Genomic DNA, 23,547 nt, shown 5'->3' with positions numbered 1-23,547 from the left:
TAAGAGTGTAAGACTAGAGGGAAGGCAGCTAGTCATCACCACCCACCGCAAACTCTTGGGCTACTCTTTTATCAACGAATAGTGGGATTGACCGTCACATTATACACCCCCCACAGCTGAAAGAGCGAGCATGTTTGGTATGACGGGGATTCGAACCCGCGACCCGCAGACTGCGAGTCGAGCTCCCTAACCACCTGGCTATGCCGGGCCGGCTTCACGTGTATGACAGGACTTCGTGAGTTCGAGTCCTCGTCATTGAATATGCTCGCCTTTTCAGCCGTTATAATGTGACGGTAAATCCTACTATTTGTGGGAGCACAAACGTTAGTGATGTTGACTGTCTTCCTTCTAGTCTATCGCTGCTAAATTATGGATGACTAACGCAGATTGCCCTCGAGTAGCAGTAGCTTTCCTCGGAATTCAAAACAAACTAAATCAAGCCGGGACTTCGAGAGTTTGCGTCATTCGCCATCACTAAAGCAGAAGCAAGGAAGAAAATTCAAATGGCTGTCAACAGGGCTATACCGCGGATAGCGCGAGAGGTGCATTCGCACAGGGCGCCAACTCGAAGGAGGGCGCTGATTGCTCGATTGACTAACAAATCGAACTAATGGGATGAGTCTATGTCTATGTATATGGCAGTTATTATAACTGGTGTAAAGTTAATAGTTTAAAGAAAAACTAATCACATTAATCACCAATGGTATTCGAAGATTACCAATCCTCTTTTACACTGCTTGAGGTTAAAGGTTAGAAGTTCGTAAAGTGGTCATTGTTCTAACGGGCCAAGTTGGCGAAAAAAAAAATATATATAAATCAAAATTGAATGCACATATATATATATATACACACATATACATTTATATGCACACATTCACTGGTGGTAATATTGAGGCAAGTGGGCAGAAGTGATGAGTTTGGAGCGCCGAATTTATATGTCGCACAGGGGGCCCTCAAACATCGCTAAGACACTGGCTGTCAAACTCGCAAAAATGAGAAAATGTACAAAATAAGTGGTTTTAGAATCTTTCCAGGGTATACCCAAGAACTCTTGAAAGTTTCATTGTGATCAAAGGTCTGGAAGTTGGAAATATTTTCTTCACGGACAAAGGAACAGACATACAGATAAACCTCTTAAATTATTATATAGATTTATACCGAAGTTTTAATTGGACACATACAATTAACCAGGATAATAAGGACTGCAAACTTATTGAGCTCCACGTGATAGCATTCGTTCTTTGAATCAGTTTTCTGCTTGTAAAGCTGTGTATAAAAGTAGAGTTGTTATATTGTAAAAAAAGACATGTTTAATATGAAACCTAACAAGGAACGCTATTTTCTAACCTGTTAGTCAGAAGTAAAATAAGCTATTGACGGTTACTGCCATGCTAGGTTTCTTCTCAAACCAAACAGAGTTGAATGATCGTTCTTTGTTACACGTGTATGATTTTGGAAACTTTTTTAGTTGTTAACTAAATAAAACTTTAGTTGAATCCTCGTGTGCGACGGTAGCAAACATTTAATTCTTGAACGTTTTGGAATATTTTCACATATTCAAAAGTTAAATGTTTGTTACCGTCACACACGTATCAGTGTTTGTTGCCGTCGTACTATTATTCATCACTAAACAACTTTACAGGTCAGAGCTTCCTACATGCCCAGCCTATAAACTGTTGTGTATTTTTACTATGAAGTAACTGTTATATATCTCTACTACTTACTTGTCAAGATCTCTCTGGCCCTCTTGTGTGAAAATGTCTAATAATTTTGGCCCACTTTTGTCAACTGATGACATGGATTTTAATATCCACTGAGCGGAAGTACCAAATGCTTGCGCCACTTCCTGGAACTGTTGACGTTGTTCCGGCAGCGAAAAACAAAGTGGCATTGGTTGTTGTCGCATGGTGGCTGCAAATATGTTTTGTTAAAAGTTAAGAGCTGCTAAATGATAATATCAAGACTAAAGATTTTAACTTTTGCACTAAATTAAGATAACAAAAAAGATCCTAGAGTAATAACTATTCAACACTTAGGGAATTTAGTCAAATGAACATATCGCCAAAAGTTGGAATAATTTAAAACTACAGTAAAACAATGCAAGAACAACAAGTAAATATACAATATTACATTGCAACAACAACAACAACAGATAAAAACAAAAATGTTATAGTGACAACGTAAGGCACATCTAAAATTACACATTGGTTCTAGATTAATACAGTGGGACAACGGCAAGTCTTCTAAAATCAAACACTGAGACCATGTCGGGTGCACATACAATAGCATGTTGCAAAAATGGCTCGCGAGTCTACATTAATATGTTGCGACAAGAGCATTTGATCTAAAATAACACATTGTGACAATCGCAGGTGAACCTACGCAATAACATACTGTACCAAAACATGTGCACATACTATGAAATGCTACAACAACGGCACAAGGCTTTATTTACACTAGGTCAATGTGACAACGGTAGAAATATCAACATGGATACATTGTAACAACAGCAGGTGCATCTACAATAAAACGATTGAATAAGATGTGTGCGCATATATTATAAAACAATGCGACAAGGGCCCTAAAATAGTGTAACAAGGGCAGATACATCTACAAGAACACTACACATATCTATAACAAACACAATTTTAACAACATTAAATGAATCTTGTGGTTCGTTGATATATCTAACACAACATTCGAGAGGCCAGAAGAGTACGTTTCCTGCTATAAAATAATCAAATCTGAGTCAAGACTAAGCAGGAAAAAAAAACAACATAAAAACTCCTAACAGATATAACGCTTAATTCTCTAAAGTGGAATCTCTAGTGCTCTAGTTTTTGAAACCTAATTAGTTATAAACATTGAAGAAATCCGCTTTCTTTTAAACGTGACAGCAACGAGTTAATTTGCAAAATAACGTTTTCTTTATTTTCTTTCAATTTTTTAAAGCGAGAAGCACTTAATTTGTGAATGGAAGCGTTGAGAAGTATGAACCGTAAGATCCAAGTATATGAGGGATTTGGATACATTCCGAATCAAGTCGATACTGAAGTATCTTTAGTCTATCGATTCTGAAGCTTCCTCTCCTAACTCGCACCTGATACAAATTAGCATATCGAGATTCTGTTTTGCGTTGATGGAATTCGTCGTCTAATAGATTAAATACATTATAATCAGTTACTTGTGAGGTGGAGAACGCAATACTCTACGTTCCCAATTTCAGAACTGCAGAGATAAATATTGTTAGCAACTAAAAATGGAAGCGGTGATAAATAAACTAAACTCCTAGATCAACATGAGCAGAAAAGCACATTATTCTTGAGATTCTTCGTCTTGGAGGAAGAAAAGCAATAATTTTATCAGCGACCCCTACTACTGTTTATGCAAAACTAGGTGGTAATGTGTATACTGTCTACCGTTCGCTAGTCGAAGTCGCCGATTAGCACAGTGACGATCCATGAATATAAATGTCATTATTTAGAAAAGTCATTCTGCTATAATTATTAAACGATTTAAGACATATCTCTAGCAAAAAATATTTTGCAAAACCATTACGTGATGAACCATGAAAAGTTGGCGTAGCAGCTATGCTATGGACAAGTTTACAACGTGACTCATCACCACCGGTCACTGCACGTGTACAGAAGCTTTATAAAGTTAGGCAACGCTTCAGTTTATTGTAAAATGACCTTAGGGTAATTTAACTATCCACACGATGGTATACACAGTAAGTTAATCTAAACCGTTATTTGATAAAAGTCTCTGTGTGTCCGCTTATAACTGGCGAACCGCTGTACCGTTAGTTATTAAGCCTGACATGTGCCCTTAGTGACCACCAGAGAGTGACAATGGAATCTGCATTCGAATTTGACCTACCTACCTAATGCCTTTTCCGTGTGTCCTATAATCTTTGTAGGCACAAGGAATGAAACTTAAGACTTCAACAACAAAACTCTACTAATCTTTGTAGGCACAAGGAATGAAACTTAAGACTTCAACAACAAAACTCTACTAATCTTTGTAGGCACAAGGAATGAAACTTAAGACTTCAACAACAAAACTCTACACTGATAGTAGAAAATTCATTCATCTAATGTAACGTAAAGAAAAACCCCAAAAAACTCCACATATTATTTTTCTTTAATGTAACGTAAATAACGACTTAAAACACCTTACATATTATTTTCAACAGGGTCTTGCTAATGAATTAGGTTAAAACGTTGCCCAATGTTTCCCGAATATTGTTATAATCAAATATGTATAAGTGTTCACATTTACGTAACTTGCCAAATATAACCACAATTACTTTTTACGACATGAAACATGCCCAATAAAATAGCACATTACTATGGCTATGTTTCACCTTTACTATATGTTTAGACGCTCAAATCCGTGGGTCAGGTTCCCCACGGTGGACACAACAGATAGCCCAATGTGGCTTTGCTCTAAAATAAAGAAACAAAAATAATCGACTATAATATTGTCTCACCTGACATCTGTTTTCCTTTCATCATGGTGGAACAAAACGCTTCTTTCTTCCACAAGATACCCTGTAACCCCGGGATGCGATTAACCTGTTGTGAATAAAATACACGGTTTAGTCACATATGTTTATATCAGCTGTAACTAATCACATCCACATGGAGGGCCGTGGGTATTATCGGCTCTAATATGATGATACACAACTTATATAAATATACATGACCGCATAATAATAATACACTATTTTATAATTCTGGGTGGTTATTTTCCATTAGTTTTGTCAATTACATCTTCTATTTCCTGGCTCCGTTTTCTTTATATTTACCTACTTTGTCTGTACTAGCAACGATGTAAGCATTTTGATAATAACAAAAAATACATAACCAGGCGCGGGTTCACACCGTTGCATACAAGTCCTATGTGTAATTCATTCAGAGCAGTTCGAAAAGAAAGAAACAACAGGTAATTATCATCCCTGTGTAGAATGCCAAGAACGTGAAGTATGATTTAAGTCAGAGTGATTAATTCTTGTAGAATAGAGCCCAATTGTCAGAAAACTGATTTTGTTGTTTCAATCTTTCAATACGTTGCCAGTATTTTGAAGATCTTCAGAATATGTGGACAACTTTTTTTTTCTCCTTCGAAAAAGCATATCATTATTGTTCTAATGCCATTAACTACTAATGTTAGTGAGAAATGAGATAGTCTTAGCAGCATTATCGGAATCATCTGTGTTAACTCTTACCTTATAAGTGGTTAAAAATCATAAAAATGTTTACAATATGTTGAGCAGCAGTTCTAAAGAAAAAAACCCTTATTTTTGCGATTAGAATTAATTAAGAGAAAAATTCTCCAAGCAAACAATGAATATAATGACATCCACGAAATCATAAAGATTTAATTAATTTGTATTACAGCGTCAGGCCTAATTCTCGCACACGTTGTGAGGAAATGTCTTTAAACCTGACGGAATATTTTGAATCTTACCAGCACACGGAACACCTGAACTAGAAACATTTTTGAATCAAAATTACACATTTTGTTGCGCATTAGCAAATATTTAATTGAATTAATTACCAGTGTTGGAGAACCACATACATGACTGAAATCTATCTTGAGAATACTTCAACAATCGATTCAGATTGTGCCAGCAAAGTTACCAGGTATACCAAGTTTCTCAGAGTTTTAGTAATGCATGTGATTTTTTGTCACCCGGATGTCTCTTTGTGGTCTTGAGTGTCATAAAGTTCTACTTATTTTATTTGTGACTCAATGTTGACGTCTTCCACACTTCTCACATGCTCACTAATCCTCATATTATAGCCACTACTGTACCCAGACGTGATAAAACGACGAGGCAGCTCCAGAAAGTACTAAAATATTCCAGGGGTATTTGGACCCTTTCAGAAGTATGGTAATTTGGAACAGTCTTCTTTTATACATAAATACATAAATTTTGAAACACAATAAATAGTTTGGTTACATCAGATCAGGTTGACAATATATAGAAAAACAGCAATATCAAATCTTTGTTTAAAGCAAAGCACAAAGCTACACAAAGGGCTGTCTGTGCTCTGCCCACCATGGGTATCGAAATCCTGTTTCTAGCGTTGTAAGTCCGCAAACATACCGCTGTGCCACTGAGGCGCAATTCTGTTTGTTTATTTTTGTAAAGTAGTTCGATACTAATCTAGCACGCTTCATGTTTGCCAGTCTTTATTCAAACTTCAAACTTTGAAATCTTCATTTCGTAAAATTTGTCTCCTCCCCTTCATTTTGATAATCAGATAGCCCACTGCATCGTGCTTAAGGTGAACTAATATGCATCCTCACTTTATAAAACCACGGGCGCAAGCCTAGCGAATTGATTAAACATTGAAGAACTTGTTAAAACATTCTCCAGCATTTGACGTTTACGTTCGTCACAGCCAGTGTCTCCATAAGTATATGCGAAACTACAGAGTAGTATCTGAGGCCATGATATGACGCAACTTTCAGCCACGTCTATCACAACAATGAAAATTTATTTTTATTTTTTACTGTTTTCTTTATAATTCTTTCATTTCAAACTGAAATGATTTCACCAACTCTTTGTTCTTGCCATTCAAATGGAAATTCTGTTTGTTTGTTGTTCGCAACACTTCTGCAAACTTTGTTGGTTATGTGGGGTGATTAGTTTCAATTATTGTGAAACACAACAATAGCGACAATAAAATTTGGGGTCTTGTACTATAACTATATTATTCTAAGATGTTGCTGTTAGACTCATCTCTCCAGGTTCCATTCGAAACATACTTTGTTTTTCTCCTTCTCCACTACGTCAACGTTATGTACACGACCATGATAACTTAAATGTACAACTGTATCAAAAAATGTCTTTGACAGTAATAAGCTTTCTGAATGACTTGGCTTATTTATCAAATAAGTTCTTAAGAGCTTTCACGAGCCTGGCAAGAGTCAACAATCTCGGTATTTCTAAGAACCATGGGGTAAGCAAAGAAGAAAATGTTATAATTTGTCAACCATAGGATATCTGCCATATCCAGTGTCGACGAGGTCTTTCGCTCAATACTAGGGCTCATCAGGCTGGCTGGGATACAACAGATATAGTAGTGGTCTAGGCGAATATATATATATATATATATATATATATCATCATCTGTTTTTATGAACAAACACTCTTACATAAGTTACTCTAGCTGAGGTATTCATTTGTAATACAAAATCATACCTTACAAACCACTTTCATATTCTGGTCATAAGATGGGTATTAATAAAAGTAATCCGATGACGCAGTGAAAACAGAACTAATTGTCTGCTTAATATCAGTCAGTTTCTTGCAATTTTAAAATAAAGATTAATACTTATTTTTTTGCAACGTAAGCCGAGAAAAAAAATCATATATTCTGCAGTAACGCAACTTTGTACATCTGATAAATGAAATTAATTAAAGAATGGTTTATTACTTGTCTGGAAACCCAATCTCACCTTTTGTGCTTGTGACAGGTGTTCCATTTCTTTCTTTTGTAAACAGTGCGTAAAGTCTTTCACGCTAAAGGTCATACAAAGCATCAGATGCCAACCCAGGATTCGGGAGTCGTCTGAATCTTTGAATAATGAAAAATACAAAAGTGTACAGTTAAGTTGAATCACAACGGATGTGTTTAAAATAAAAAGAGCGGTTCTAAAGGTTTTCATTAAACTCATCCATTGCTGGTGGTAGATAACAATCAAACACATATGTTATTATGGTTAATACCAAATGTTGAGCATAACATGTTAGCAGTCATACGTAGAGTTGTTCACAAAACAAATGCAACGTAAACCAAACGTTAAAAATATATTGGTATTTTGTTAAGTAACAGTGATGAACCGTTACGTTGAATGTAAAAATCTAAAGTTAGGGACAAGAAACAAGCTATGTTAAATTATTGCGAAATAATTAATTCTAATATTCCATTTGAGGAAAACGACTGAACATTCATTTTTCATAATTAAACAATTTATGAAATCAGAATATTAATTTATTGTAGTTTTAAAATTTTTGATTTTGGAATATGCTCACATTGATAATCATCTGAATTACTTTTTCCTGGACAGCATTTTGTTCGGTTGCTATTTTCCTTTTGTCTTTCATACCACATAGGTGACGCTACTAGGAAATTGTAACTTTGTAGAGTTTTCTCGTACAGTGGGAGATCACGGGAGATTACGCTGCGTTGACCCCGAACAATTGCGATTTTCTGTCTCACATGTAACACTTCTAAAGCCATCGTCTCAATCTTAATGATATTTGAATAAAATATTAACATAACAATAAGTTCAATGAATATATAAGTAACAACAACGAAAATTACAATAAAAACAGATCTAAAATGCATGCTTACAAGATTTAATGCAATTAAAAACAGTATGGAGTCGGATTAGAACTGCAACATCATGATGCTAGTTTCTATGTTTGACACATATGTGGCACCATTTCAGGTTAACACGAAGCCAGTTTTGACTGTCATTAGATAGGTTTATAGAGCTTGGAAATCTTGCTTGCAGTGTTAATATCAGCACTACAAATTAAACAGTTTTATCCTTTTTTATCCTTTGATCTATCGGACATCATAATAAGAACAGTATCTTGGTGGCAATCCCCCCCCCCCAAATAAATAAAATATCATTTTAATGGCATTCACGTTTTAGTAGTGCCGAGCTGCAGATCGAAAGATCCAAGGTTTGAGACGTGGTATCATTAAACCTTTCGCACTTCCCGCCACGGCACGTTATAAAAGTGATATTCAATCCTATTATTCGGCTCAAAGAGTTGGACCAAAGCCTTTGATGCAGCAGGTGTTGACTGCCTTTCGTTTGGTTAGTAGTTCAAACTTATCGACAGCTATATCTGAAAACTAGAGGTCTCTGACATATCCGTTTAGCCCAGATGCGCATAAGTTGCAATTCAAGTTGAAAATTCCAGCTCCACGTTTTAGCAAATGTGCAAAATACTTATCTAAGCAAGACGCACTCTTTTCAGATTAATGGCTTTAAGTTAAAACCAAATTTCAATAGCAAGATTTTTTTATAAAACGATTATCTCCACATTACTTTCTGAAAAATCTTCAAACATTTTTTTTCTAAAACAGTTGAAATTACACCACAATGACGATCACAACCCCAGCTTCCGCATGTGAATCAAAAATTGAAATATGATTACATCAGTAATGGCGGGAGTACTGTTGAGTTCTTCTTAGTTCGATGATCGATGCTTCTTAAAAACATCAGCAAAATATGGTAATTAGTGATAGTGAAGAATGCTAGTGACGAAATTATACGCTGTATTCTCAAGAAATGTTTATAAGCGTCTTTTTCCTACATTATCTTGAAGTAGGAATTAAATATGAATATATATTGGGATTGTTAGTCTTAATAAATATGATCCTAGACTTCACTGCTCGCTGTATAAAAGCAAAAGCAAATAATGATAGTAAACAATGTAGTCACCTTAGTGCACTTTTAGTTCTATATTAAGGAGCTATTGTGGATCTTCCAAGTTTATTGTCTGATTAGATTCGAACCACTTTTACAGAGGATATTTAAAAAGCGATAGACTAAGTAAGTTATAAGGATATGTGCATTATTATAACAAGCAGGAATTCCCATCATGTGAAGTTTATATCAATCAATAAACAAATATACCATCATTGTAAAAGCAAATCACAGAAATAAACCACCATTTTAAATTTGTTGCTAGATTCTGGGCTATTTTTTGAGTATAGTAAAAAAGCCTGACTCAGAAAGTATTTGCTATTTCCATCATAAATGACATCTAATGCAATATAGGTTAACAGCCAGGTCAGAGACCTCAAAGCTCAGGCACAGCTGTCCCTGATATAAAACGGATGACCAATGGGGGGGGGGGGAGAAAGAAAACACATGCAGTGCCTATCGCTACTCTTAACCGACTGTCAAGTTGTTTTCTATTTGTTAATTATATATTTCTTTTATTTAAAAAAAGTAGTTTTTCCATTTGTATAATATATATTTATTTAATTTGAATAACTAACCCATAAAAAGCACTTATAGAAAGCAACATATATCATTATGTATGGAAATAACCAATTTATTATACATGATCTAGAACTGGAAATAGAATCATATACGAGATAATTCTCAGTTATATTACCTAGCGCATGCGTGTAATGGTAGATGTGGGCTCTTTTATTTTTTAAACATATTTCCTTGTAGCTATCAAATAATCATTTCCTGATGAAACGTTGATACTGTACATTTTTCTCTTGTGTAGCTTGAGTGTCTAATTAATAAACAGCACTTTGAAAAAATTAATTGCAACACTGTACTGCTTTCAACAACTGTTAAAATTATTTGGCGTACAACTTTAGCCTGATTGGTTGAGCACACGAGTACGTTAAAAACGGGAAGAAAACACCCCATTTTACAAAAAAAACACTTAATGTTTGAACGTTTGAGTGACACCAGTCATAATATGGTTTTTATTCTGAAAAATAACTACTGTGTAATATTTTCCTCTTTTGAACACATTCACATAAAATGATTTATGCACATAAAACCTTTTTATTTGTACTGAGTTTTCTAGACCGTGGCATTTTTTTTTGCACTAAACGTTAAGTATTGAACTTATAGGCATGGCCAGGTGGTTAGGGTCTTGGCTCACAATCTGAGGGTCGCGGGTTCGAATCCCCATCACGCCAAACATGCTCGCCCTTTCAGCCGTGGGGGCGTTATGTGACGTTGGTAAAAGAGTAGCCCAAGAGTTGGCGGTGGGTGGTGATGACTAGCTGCCTTCCCTCTAGTCTTACACTGCTCAATTAGGGACGGCTAACGCAAATAGCCATCGTGTAGCTTTGCGCGAAATTCAAAAACAAACAAATATAACTTATATATTTATAGGATATATCTATAGTTTTTAAATATTTCCCCACGTATTACAAAAGAGTAAAATTACTATTTCGATATGACGTGAATATTGTAGTAAATATAAGTTTTGCAATAATATTTTTATCTTTCAAAACATTTTACATTTTCTAGTGTGAAAATATTTTCACATTGGACAAACATAAAGGTTAAATAGAGTTAGTTATTCTGACAGTATTATTACAACTCTAATATAAAACCAATGACTTCTTATTAATGTGTAAACAATTCACTCCTTAATTAAAAAATCAAAAATTTCTATTTAGTGTAAACATTTCCACAATAGAGTTGTATTTAAAGAACTTTTATCAAGATTTACAGCGTAATATAGATATTATATAAATAACAACAATATTAAGGTAAACCTATAAGAAATATAAAAACCTACTTATTCTGAGTTTATTTACCTCTAACAGAAGTTTTTCCAGCTTACTAATATCCCGAAAGGATTGACTCTCTGAAGTGTTTAGATTTACGGACTTCTTGTTTTGAGACAGTATATTCCGCTGGAGGGCGTTACCGACTCCGTCCAACGACGATAACTGTGGTCCTGGGAAAATTGAAAATGATTTAACAAGTGTAATTCGAGTTATAAAATGTGTGTGCGACAAAGGCGCCTCCAAGCTCGAGGAGGGACCAAATGATAGTTTCTGTGAGACACTTCTAGTCAATGGGGGGGGGGGGGGGAGGAGGCATGCATGCAAGATCAGCTTTATCCTCCTCAGCCTTTTTTTTGAAATGAAGCTAAGGCGCGTAATAATGACAAGTATTAGGAAAAAAATTATCGCTAAATATAACAGCTATTTATGACTGGCTATTGAAGTTGAAAAAGGAACCAAACAGGATAGGAATGAAAGTGGACATATCACCTGATCCAGCTAATGATCACATAGTAGACTAAGCCGTCTCGACTTTACATGGAGAATAAAAGTTATATTATTGGCTTCCCCACTTTGTCTATCGAGAGCTTGGTGTTTGAATAGAATCTTGGCTTTCATCATTATACCTTTCCTTTAGTTAACTTTGGAATGCTACTTTTATGACTAATTTATAATAGAATACGTTTAAAGATTGGAAATTCTGGTTGTATTTGTTTTGCCAGTGACAACGCCAGTAATGTAAGGATTTTATTCTCCATGTAAAGTTGATACGTTTTAATCTGCTATGTGATCATTAGCCTATCAAGTGATATGTCCATTTCCATCTCTATCTTGTTTATAATTTTTCCCTAATACTTGTTTGTTTACTTTTTTATAAGATGGCGTACGTGGGTTACTAGGTTATAGTGTATATTCTGTTCTAAAGCTTTATAAATTTTGCATATAATAATAACAAAATAGGTAGACAAGATCGTGAAGACTTTTTTGCTTTATCAAATGATGACAAAATTATAGTTATGCTAGAACTAGGTAGATGCTAGGCCTGTTGAATAAAGATGATGATGAACGAAAATAAGAAATCTCGGTTTTGGCTATTCGGCGGTTTTCGACTTTGAGACACTCTGGATAGCTGAAAAGCGACATATATATACCGGAGATAGAGTGACTATGCCAGGTAGTTCTTCATACAGATGAGTGCAAATTCTTATGGTTCTGCTGCACTATCAACCATCATGCACACCTTTTTATGGTTCTGCTGCACTATCAGCTTTTATATCTTATTACTTTCTGTGGTTTTGCTGCACTCTCAACCCTTATCATTTCATGTGGTTTTGCTGCACTATCAACCATTATATATTTATTATCTTATATAATTTTGGTGTCATTCTTCATAACAACTTTACTCTTTCGGATATAATTTCATCTATAGTTCTGTTTCGTAACAATAATTTTTATGGATATTTTATATTTTCTTTATAAATTATTCAAAGGTAAATTATGGTATAATTATTAAGAGGTTTTTGCTTTAACTTAAAAACTGTGTCGCAATTTTCCTAGGTGTGCATGATGGTTGATAGTGCAGGAAAACCACACAAAGTAAGGAATAATGGTTTATAGTACAATAGAACCACGGTGAGGCAAAACTACACTTTTCAATGACAATTGTTTGTTTCAGAATTTTCACGCAAAGCTACACAAGGGCTTTCTGCTCATAGCCCGCACCCCACTACTTTAGGAACTGATAGATTAGAGGGAAGGAAACTAGTCAAAAACACCCACCACTAACTCTTGGGCTACTCATGTCTGATAAAATAGTGAGATTTTACTGTTAACTCTTATAGAGTAACCAGTGCGGATCGTGATTTTGCGGCAACTGACACTCGCCATAAAATGTGGTAATTTACAGAATAACAAAAATACTTGATATATATGTGTAGATGTAATGACTCAGAATACATCACGAAATACATAAAATATCTTGACACACTGAATAGTAAAAATACGCAAGACGGGATAAAATATGGTGAAAACAACAGAGTTAGAGACGAATAATACATGATAACTGACAGAACGTCAAAAAACATGGAATGGATAAGATTTGACTGAGAGTACAATAGCAGTACACACACAGAAAACAAGGTTAACTTGTGATGACTAATAGCATAGCAGAAACACAGAAAACAAGGTTAACTTGTGATGACTAATAGCATAGCAGAAACACAGAAAACAAGGTTAACTTGTGATGACTAATAGCAGGAAACACAGAAAACAAGGTTAAATTGTGATGACTAATAGCATAGCAGAAACACAGAAAACAAGGTTAAATTGTGATGACTAATAGCATAGCGTTAAATTGTGATGACTAATAGCATAGCAGAAACACAGAAAAAAAGGTTAAATTGTGATGACTAATAGCATAGCAGTACACACACATAAAACAAGGTTAACTTGTGATGACTAATACCATAGTAGAAACACAGAAAACAAGGTTAAATTGTGATGACTAACAGCACAGCAGAAACACATAAAATGTTAAAATATCACGACTGGAATAATAACAAAAATAAGGTAAACATTAGTATCGAAATAAGTAGATATTATGATATATCATATATCATTTCGACTCCAAAACATATTAGAACTTAGAGGTGCTTCACTGTGCTGTTTGAACTCTGAAGAATCGTGATTTGTTTTTAAGTTTAAGAAAATATTTATACCGGCGAAAATTTTTGTATTATGACACTGTCAAAATAAGATACCAATATCTAAGATCCGTATCTAAGTTTGTAAAGCTGCAGTTTGAATATAAGTCAATATAACTGAAGTTTTTAAAATCAAATCCACACATGCTTTCACTTATGTAAAACATAGAAGATAAATCTTGCTACCTTTCTTTTGTTCAGACGAGCCCTCCCCAGTGGTACAGTGGAATGTCTGTGGACTTACAACGCTAAAAACCGGGTTTCGATACCCGTGTGGGTAGAGCACAGATAGCTCATTGTGTGGCTTTGTGATTAATTACAAACAAACATATTATTTAATTGTTTAGACGAATTGAACTATTGATCTCGCCTATTGGCTGGATCTCATATAATCTATTACAAAAGTGTTGTTTTAAGAATCATAAACCCGAAACAGCGACGGGACCCAGTTGATGAATTAATACATTCAACTCAAACTAACGAGTTGTTTTCCATGAGTGTTTTAATAAACAGATTGCATCATGGATATATAACATCTTAACTTGGGCCGGGCAAGGCCAAGAGGTTAGTGCGCCGGACATTAGATCAGAGAATATGGTTCGAGTCCCGTTATACCAATAAAACAATCGCGCTCCGCACTTTGGGATCATGGGTGCGTTATAAGAGTGATAGTCAAAAGCCTACTATTCGATTACAGTAGCTTTATAAAAGTTGGCGGTTGGTGTTGCTGACTAGCTGTCTTTCTTCTAGTTTATCAGTTCACAATTAGGGATGGCTAGCGCAGATGGTCTTTCAAATATCCGAAACAAACAAAATTATCTTAGCTGTAACTTTTCTGATTGGTATCTTAAAGTAAACCCAGGTAGCTAACTCAGAGTTGACATTATAAACTTAAGCATATTATATTTCAATGCGAAGTGTACAATTGTAGTTTACCTTTAATTAATAAATGATGATATTCAAGTAGTAGATTCACTTCTTGAGTGATTTGAGCTGTACTGCTTAGAAACTGCTCAGAAATTATTATTGATGGCAGGTGTATGATAAACTAGGGTTACGACCCGGTTTACTTTCACAAGCATTACAATTTTGTTGTTACTACTTTTCTCTTTTCAGGTTGACAGTCAGCACCATGGTGATAATATTGTTTTTCAAAGTTGCGTTATTGAAATACAAACCACTTTCAGAAATGCAGATCGTGTTTTTAAATATATAAATTACAGGATCCATTGAAAGTTACAAGCTTGTTAATGAGGTTTGTAAGCAGAACTTTTTAATGGTCTGTCTTTTGTCGGTAGTACGTCCTAAGATTGAAAACAAATTAAATTGCAACCTTAAAAAAAAACAATAACCATAAGCTGAACATGTCACGTTTATCATTTAATAGTTTCCTGTTATACATATTACACGTATTTTCTAACTCACAGGCCTTCTGGGACAACAGGTTTACATTTCTTTTCTGTTTAACATTTTCCCCATTTCATTAAACTTCCATCATGTATTATAATCAAATGAATATATACACATGAAACAATAGTGCTTGTTTTGTTTATCCTAATCGACTAGCTCATAACTCGTTCCTAATTTACGAGACGCTGAAGTAAATTATCCGATCTCCTAGTAATGGCCATAAATTTATTTTCTCGAAGGTTTTATATAGGTTAAATGATTTGATATTATCAACTAGTGTTTTCTCAGCTTTCATGTGTCAAGTTTAGAATTTTCCAACATAGAGTAATGAAATATACTTGCGCGGAGTTAGGTAATATCTGAGAAAAACGTGTAAAGACTACCATCTGTTACACTATTAGTAACACTAAGAGATATACATAGGCAAAAAATTAATATACTTTATGTTGTAATAGTATACACAATTTTTTACAATTTAATTTTTCATAATTTATGGAATCGCGAAGTTAGAAAGCTAATAAAATACATATAATTCACGAAAATTTCACAATCTGATCTTTGCGCATGCGTAGTGCTAAAAGGCAGTCTTCTTGAAGTTTTCGTACCCAAAAAGTATAGGGTGCTTTGAAAGTATTGCATGAATGTTCATAGTATGCATAATAGTAGCCATTGCGCCAAGTGTTAAAAGGGCAAACATTTATTTACGGCCAGGAAAATTACACTCCAATACAAATCCAAATATTTACTCACGACATTCCAAAGCAAGCAGGATCAAAATAAAAAGTCACGCATCAGAAAAGAAACACAATAACCCTAGCTCTTTCGGAAAGTGGAGTTTCCTTCAGAGATAAAAGGCAACTCCCTTTTAACCAAGAAGAGGGAAAGTCAGTTTTTCGGAAAGCCCCAAGATTATTTGGGTTCTTTTCTGATCCCAAAAACTTGAAATTTCATTAGGAACACATTTTACATATCCTACAGTCAGAAAGCAAGGCTGTTTTGGAGCATTATACATGTTCTACTCACCCTGGAAAGTCAATGAATCATTATATTTTCAGGGGTAATTATTTTTATTTCGATGACAGCTTCAAGTTTGAATTTGTTTTTATATACAGTGTGACTGTGTCACCTACTGGTGAATTAAATGCGTATTTAAGAACAGAAATTGGAATAATAATCAATGGCCAAGCAGTAGGAAACAGACGTTATAATTCTGAATCTAGGGCGAGAAAACCTACTTCAACAATGCAAGTTTACTCCAAAGGATTTATAAAATTATACTGAATGTCTGTATTTACTGCACAGGATTTATAAAATTATACCGAGTGTCTGTATTTACTGCATAGGACTGACAGAGTTCTAATGAGTGTTTGTATTTACTGTACAGGATTTACAGCAGTTCCAGTGAGAGTCTGTATTTACTACACAGGATTTACAGCAGTTCTAGTGAGAGTCTGTATTTACTGCACAGGATTTACAACAGTTCTAATGTATGCGTATATTTTCTATACAGGATTGACAGTAGTTCTAGTGAGTGTCTATATTTACTGCACAGGATTGATCGTAATTCTAGTGAGTGTCTGCATTTACTGTACAGGATTGACAGTAGTTCCAAGGAGTGTCTGCATTTACTGTACAGGATTGACAGTAGTTCCAAGGAGTGTCTGTATTTACTGTAGAGGATTGACAGTAGTTCTAATGAGTGTCTGTATTTACTGTAGAAGATTGACAGTAGTTCTAATGAGTGTCTGTATTTACTGTAGAGGATTGACAGTAGTTCTAATGAGTGTCTATATTTACTGTACAGGATTTACAGTAGTTTTAATGAGTGCCTGCATTTACTGTACAGGATTGACAGTAATTCTAATGAGTGTCTGTATTTACTGTACAGAATTGACAGTAGTTTTAGTGAATGTCTGTATTTACTGTACTGAATTGACAGTAGTTTTAGTGAGTGTCTGCATTTACTGTACTGAATTGACAGTAGTTTTAGTGAGTGTCTGCATTTACTGTACAGGATTGCTGGGGTTTTAACGAGTGTCTATATTTACTGTACAGGATTGACAGTAGTTCTAGTGAGTGTCTGCATTTACTACACTGGATTGACTACGTTCTCATGGGTGAGTGAACGTTCGATCGACGTGTCCAGGTTTGAAAAAGTAAAAGCGAATGAGCTCATCAGTGCAACATCGTTTAGCACAATCGAGGAATCAGTATGATATATGCTTTAGAGGGAGGACTGACTGCTAGACGAGATACCGCTGTGGTATCGGATTCTGCTGTTTGATCAGATGTTGATCCGCTGCGAGGATTCTGATCAGTTACTTTCAAAAATAAACTAAAGCAACTATGAATTGGTTAGCAGTAAGTCTTGATCTAAATCTCGTAGATCATCTCAGAAACCTCCATGGTGGTTATGTACATTAATGCTTGGGGAGCACTGGCGGAAGAGTAGAAGAGGATAGCCCAAAATGTCGGCAGCTGTTTGATGCAGATCATGATTGTTGCCGAAAGTATGTGTGTATGAGAGAGAGAGAGCATGCAGGTCACTGAGCGTCTCTCTTTTTTTCCTAGCTGAGTCTTTTACAGACAAGCTGATTCAGTTAGACCCTACCTCTGAATACCTTGAACTTTTGGGTATTCATATTCTATACAATACAACTAGCGATATATTGTCAACGAAACTAGTCATTAACTCTATTCAAAGGTTTATAAAATTGAACACGTTATAATTTAGTCCTGTTATTCCCTTGGTTGTAGAAGAAAAATCAAAATATTGTTCATTTAATTTTTCGGACTAACTGATAATTGCAGTGGAAATGTATAGCATATAACAAAGTTTAAAGCAGTTAATTAGTACAGTACATCACGAGGGGGGGACAGGGGCGTCAAACTTTCTGGGAAGTAGTATAACATATTTCATTGCATTGAAGTGTACAGCTTATAAATATCGGGATTTCATAGATAACATTTATGTTTTTAGACATACGCTTATGACGACATTTATTTAAATCTAGAAAGCTGCGCTTATAAAACAGAGAACTAATTAGAGAAGACTTATTTGGCCAGGTTTCAGTGACTCTCTGTTCGAAACGAACGTACAGTTGCATAGCACACAAAATGCAGTTTCGTGGAGATGAAAAACAAATCTAATATTATGTCTGTGTGTGTGTGTGTGTGCCAAGTTACACATTATTGGTAAAGTGGAGCTTGACTCCCAAACATATGTTGATGAAAAACAAAGCTAATTTTATGTCTGTGTGTGTGCCAAGTTACACGTTATTGGTAAAGTGGAGCTTGACTCCCAAATATATGTTGATGAAAAACAAAACTAATCTTATATGTGTGTGCCAAGTTACACGTTATTGGTAAAGTGGAACTTGACTCCCAAATATATGTTAATGAAAAACAAAACTAATCGTATGTGTGTGTCAAGTTACACGTTATTGGTAAAGTGGAGCTTGACTCCCAAACATATGTTGATGAAAAACAAAACTAATCTTATGTCTGTGTGTGTGCCAAGTTACACGTTATTGGTAAAGTGGAACTTGACTCCCAAACCTATGTTGATGAAAAACAAAGCTAATCTTATGTCTCTGTGTGTGTGCCAAGTTACACGTTATTGGCAAAGTGGAGCTTGACTCTCAAAGATATGTTAAAAACTCTTGGTATAGAAAATAGCAATCAATTTTGTAAAGACAAGTATTCTGTTCAGAGTGTTAAGAACCTAATGACTAGCTCCACAGAATCATAATCAATTTTGTGACAGAATATCAAAAAACTGGGTCTGCTGTGGAAGGTAATTTTAAACCAAAAAGTTTTTCAGCTGTAAGGTATCAACACTTACCGACATAAGGTGAGAGATATACAGGCGGAGCCCAAAGGAGGTAACATAAGTAGCATGATACAAAAGCAAAACTAACTATCAAAAGCAGGAGGTCTCGGAACGGACGACAACGGAAGAACGGACGGCTTCTCATGGTGGAGGCGTATTTTCGGCTCATCTGCAAAATATGAAACACAAATTAAGCACTTAATAATAACATAACATCTCCGTGCACAGAATATGTCAATCTGAAACGCACTTACTGCAATGACGTAATATCCGCAAATAATAGCAAAACACTGTAGTCATTTATTACAGAGTAAGCACTTGGTAACAGCATAATACCTTCCTGTATTTGAGGACTTTTAATCACTTGCCAACAGGCTTACATATATTGAGGCGCTAGCACATACCGGAAGAACGTTTCACCCCCATTTACTGGAGGGGTTAAAAAATTAACAAAGTTATGTCCACACGTATGGAAGACCTGAATGACAACGTTATATCTCCATTTACTAGACAACTTTAAACAGTTAGCAATAATGTAACATTTCAATTTGTTCAGAACTATAGAAGCTTAGTAACAAAGTTGCATTTCCACTTGGAGGACTTTAATCACTTTGTTTGTAATTAAGCACAAAGCTACATAATGGGCTATCTGTGCTCTGCCCACCACGGGTATCGAAACCCGGATTCTAGCGTTGTAAGTCCGCAGACATACCGCTGTGCCACTGGGTGGGGGTGATAATCACTTGGTAGCAAATACTAAGAATATTACACCTTCATGTGTTGAAGATTTTAAACACTTAGCAAAAAGAAAAAGAAAAGGAGATTGAACGTTAATAATAATGTAATAGCTCCATGTTATAAACAAATGTCTGAGTTTCAAATATTTCATCTCCTAACATAAAGCGAAGAATGTAGGTTGGTCCTGTGGTAGAACTTTGGATTTCGGAACTGGTAAGCCGCGTTCAAATACGTGCAATACCACAAAATTTCTCCGCACTGTAAGTTTTGGGTGCGTTATAAGAATGACAGTAAATGCATCAGCGTGGATGATAGTGGTAGGGTGCTGCTGTTTGGTTGCTTTCCCTCTGGTCAGTAGTTGTTCAAAATTAGGTACATCGGCAGATTGATAGCCTTAGTAGCTTTACGATAAACACAAAATATAAATACAAATATATAAAGTGTATATTAACACTTACATCGAATAATTTGATTTGATTGCCATTATCAAGTGGAGTTTTACAGCACACACTTACATTCTTCATTGCTTCTTCTATTACATATACATGTTGATAAACATGTCTGACTAGCCAGCATGTTCGAAATCTAATCTCAACAACGCATTTAGAGAAACAACAAAGATTTCATGAGTATGTTTTACCAGTCATTTTATGCTACCAAATTTAACGTTCAGCTTAAGCTGTATGTTTCACAACATCAAATTTTATGCCACCAGAGTTAACGTTCAGCTTAAGCTGTATGTTTCACAACATCATGTTATATGTTTGTTAGTAAATTCTGCGAATAAGATAAAAGATAAAGAAATACTGCAAGTTTTGACAATATCTAATGGATTTGATTTTCGTGACATAAACTGCTTGTCAGACACTAGTGTTGTTGTTCTAATAGAGAAACACACAAACAAACGAACAAAAAATTCAAATCTAAAACAAATGTTTAAATAAGAAAAAATTGTATAGTTTGGAAGAAGCCAATACAGGTTATGTGTACAATCATATTGTTCCATTATAACAGGTTATGTGTACAATCATATTGTTCCATTATAACAGGTTATGTGTACAATCATATTGTTCCATTATAACAGGTTATGTGTACAATCATATTGTTCCATTATAACAGGTTATGTGTACAATCATATTGTTCCATTATAACAGGTTATGTGTACAATCATATTGTTCCATTATAACAGGTTATGTGTACAATCATATTGTTCCATTATAACAGGTTATGTGTACAATCATATTGTTCCATTATAACAGGTTATGTGTACAATCATATTGTTCCATTATAATTTAGTAGAAACAACTGGTAATGACGAAATATTTCTCCTCGTGACGCTAGGCACTGAAAAGCCGTACTATAGTTACGTTAAGGAGTAGTTGAGAAGGCTAATCAGTTGTCATCTGAATATGCTAAGAAATACTAAACAATTCAAGTAAACTAACCGTGATGAGTGTCGAATGGTACAATACATATTCTAGTCTGGCGTTTAATGCATGAAATTTTCATGGACAATTGATCAGACATTCAATACACTTGGTTACTTTAGTACCATCACGGAACACAAGTACGCCAGTACAAATATTGCGTAATATATACATAATAACCGAAAGTTAAATCACCCTTTGGATTTACAGTTTTAAGTGTATTGTGTTATTTGAATGTTAACTTTAAAAGTGGATTAGAATATTCAGAAACCGAATCGTATTTACACGTTAACATATAATTTTACCTAAATGCAGACCAGACCAATATTCATTAAAACACTCATTTTCGCACTCGTTGGTCTTCAGTCTGGAACACGGAAAGATCATTATTTCATTTACAGAATAAAGTAGGAAGACAAAAAATTACAATTTCACGTGAAAACAAACTAATAGAAATCTATAAGCGGCGTGATGTCACATTTCACTTCTTGATGCATAGAACCCCAAAATATCAACAAACGCATAAAAATAGCATGGTAATGAGTTGATTGAAAACATGTGGTTCCTACCGAACGTATATTGACCGGTATGTGATCTAACATTTAAAATGTTCTCCATGCGCACTTTCGAAGCAGGTTAAATCTTCAGGCGAGCAAACTGGTTACAAGCAAATAAGCTTGTCCGTTACATTTGAGAGCAACCACGGAAAAGGCACATAAAAGAGCCATTTTGTCATTTGAAATTTTTATAAGTTTGATTTCTGTGGTCTGCGTCTGATATAGGAAAAACTTAGACAGTATAACCTCCTAAAGTACAATCTTAGACAAGTAGAGACTAAAGTGATGTAAAATAAGAAAGTTAAACATTGCAATTACTAGTAATGATACATATATTATAGGTGGAAAAACTTTATAGAGTAACGAACTTTAGGACCTAATTGACGAACTACGAATCAGCAGAAAGTCATAAAGTAAGAGAAACAACTAGAATGTGATATATGATAAAAATATAACATAAATCTCAGTTAATGAAGATGAACATCAGAAAATGAATCATTTATAAAAAAAAAAAGCTCAAGAAATGCCAAATGGTTTCAGCGAGTAAAACACATTGTTACTTTTGGATTAAAAGTGTCCCCATTAATGTTCATTATCGCTGTTTTACCTAAAGATTTATAATAACATTTCATTCGACAGAATGATAAACGGTACTTATATTTTCGTAGGTAACTATTCCATTTGTGTCAGAATAATTATTTTATTGCCAAACAGATACTACAGACACTACATAACCCACACACATTTCGAGGAAAGTGAAGCTGTATGCTGTGTATAAATCAAGAAATATAGGACAAAATTTCCGCATTAATATAATAATTGGGAGAAAGGACACTGAGTACTCAACGTCATAAAAATAACTTGTTTAATTTGCGTAATTCATGATAGCATATTTATCCTGGTTCAGATTTTCCTCACCGAATAAATATGTTTTCTCGTTAACACTGAACACAATTACATGGAAATGGTTCCAGTTTAATGTCCTATACACTTAGAGACGGAAGACAGTTTAAGCAGCTCGTGGTCTTCTTACATTAATTAAGACACTAGGAGGGGGAGACGCTAGGCAAACTTGGACCGTTTGGAATAAATTAGGTTGTTCAAATTGACTAATTAACTAGCCATGAATAGTTTTGTTATTTAAATAAATTTCTCCCTCGTGAATTAGGGTTACATTTAGGGTCGTTAACTAACGTCCAACTACGATGTAGTGTTGTGTATTCAGTTACTCCAACAGACAGACAGACAGACCATCTGATAATGTCACACTGACCCTATACGACAAATTTCTCTCATCTTTTGTAAGTACTTCTATTTACACCTACGCTGTCGTAATCCAAAATCACTTTTGAAGTCACAATTTTCCTCTTGATTATAGTATTCTTGGAGTACAATGGCAATATTATTAGCTCTAGTGCTTCTTTAGCAGAGCTTTGACGCTTTGCAGTGTAACAAAATATAATTAATTTGTGACATAAATATTTCTCTCTACTCGTTGATCCAAAACATTTAGGAAAAACATTTTTTTTTGTAAAAATGGTTGGCCATTTTTTGGAAGCTTATAGTTGTGAT

General features: G+C 34.8%; 1 protein-coding gene across 5 annotated transcripts in view; it reads right to left on the bottom strand.

The window, feature by feature from the left end:
- LOC106472414 (cadherin-like and PC-esterase domain-containing protein 1) overlaps nucleotides 1-23,547 on the bottom strand; it is a 188,017-nt gene that overhangs the window by 40,058 nt on the left and 124,412 nt on the right. For 4 of the 5 annotated variants that reach the window (XM_022401816.1, XM_022401824.1, XM_013933065.2 and 1 more), the window contains 6 exons: nucleotides 19,266-19,422; nucleotides 11,337-11,479; nucleotides 8,051-8,267; nucleotides 7,474-7,592; nucleotides 4,493-4,577; nucleotides 1,725-1,911 (listed from right to left, as the gene is read on the bottom strand). In XM_022401816.1, coding sequence (XP_022257524.1) covers nucleotides 1,725-1,911; nucleotides 4,493-4,577; nucleotides 7,474-7,592; nucleotides 8,051-8,267; nucleotides 11,337-11,479; nucleotides 19,266-19,422 — 908 coding nt within the window. The remainder of the gene's footprint in view (nucleotides 1-1,724; nucleotides 1,912-4,492; nucleotides 4,578-7,473; nucleotides 7,593-8,050; nucleotides 8,268-11,336; nucleotides 11,480-19,265; nucleotides 19,423-23,547) is intronic. The other variant, XM_022401829.1, reaches the window with a different exon arrangement.

The sequence above is a fragment of the Limulus polyphemus genome, unplaced genomic scaffold (assembly GCF_000517525.1).
Source record: "Limulus polyphemus unplaced genomic scaffold, Limulus_polyphemus-2.1.2 Scaffold120, whole genome shotgun sequence".
In the NCBI taxonomy this organism is placed as follows: Eukaryota; Metazoa; Arthropoda; class Merostomata; order Xiphosura; family Limulidae; genus Limulus; species Limulus polyphemus.
This window is presented reverse-complemented; position numbering and strand designations above follow the sequence as displayed.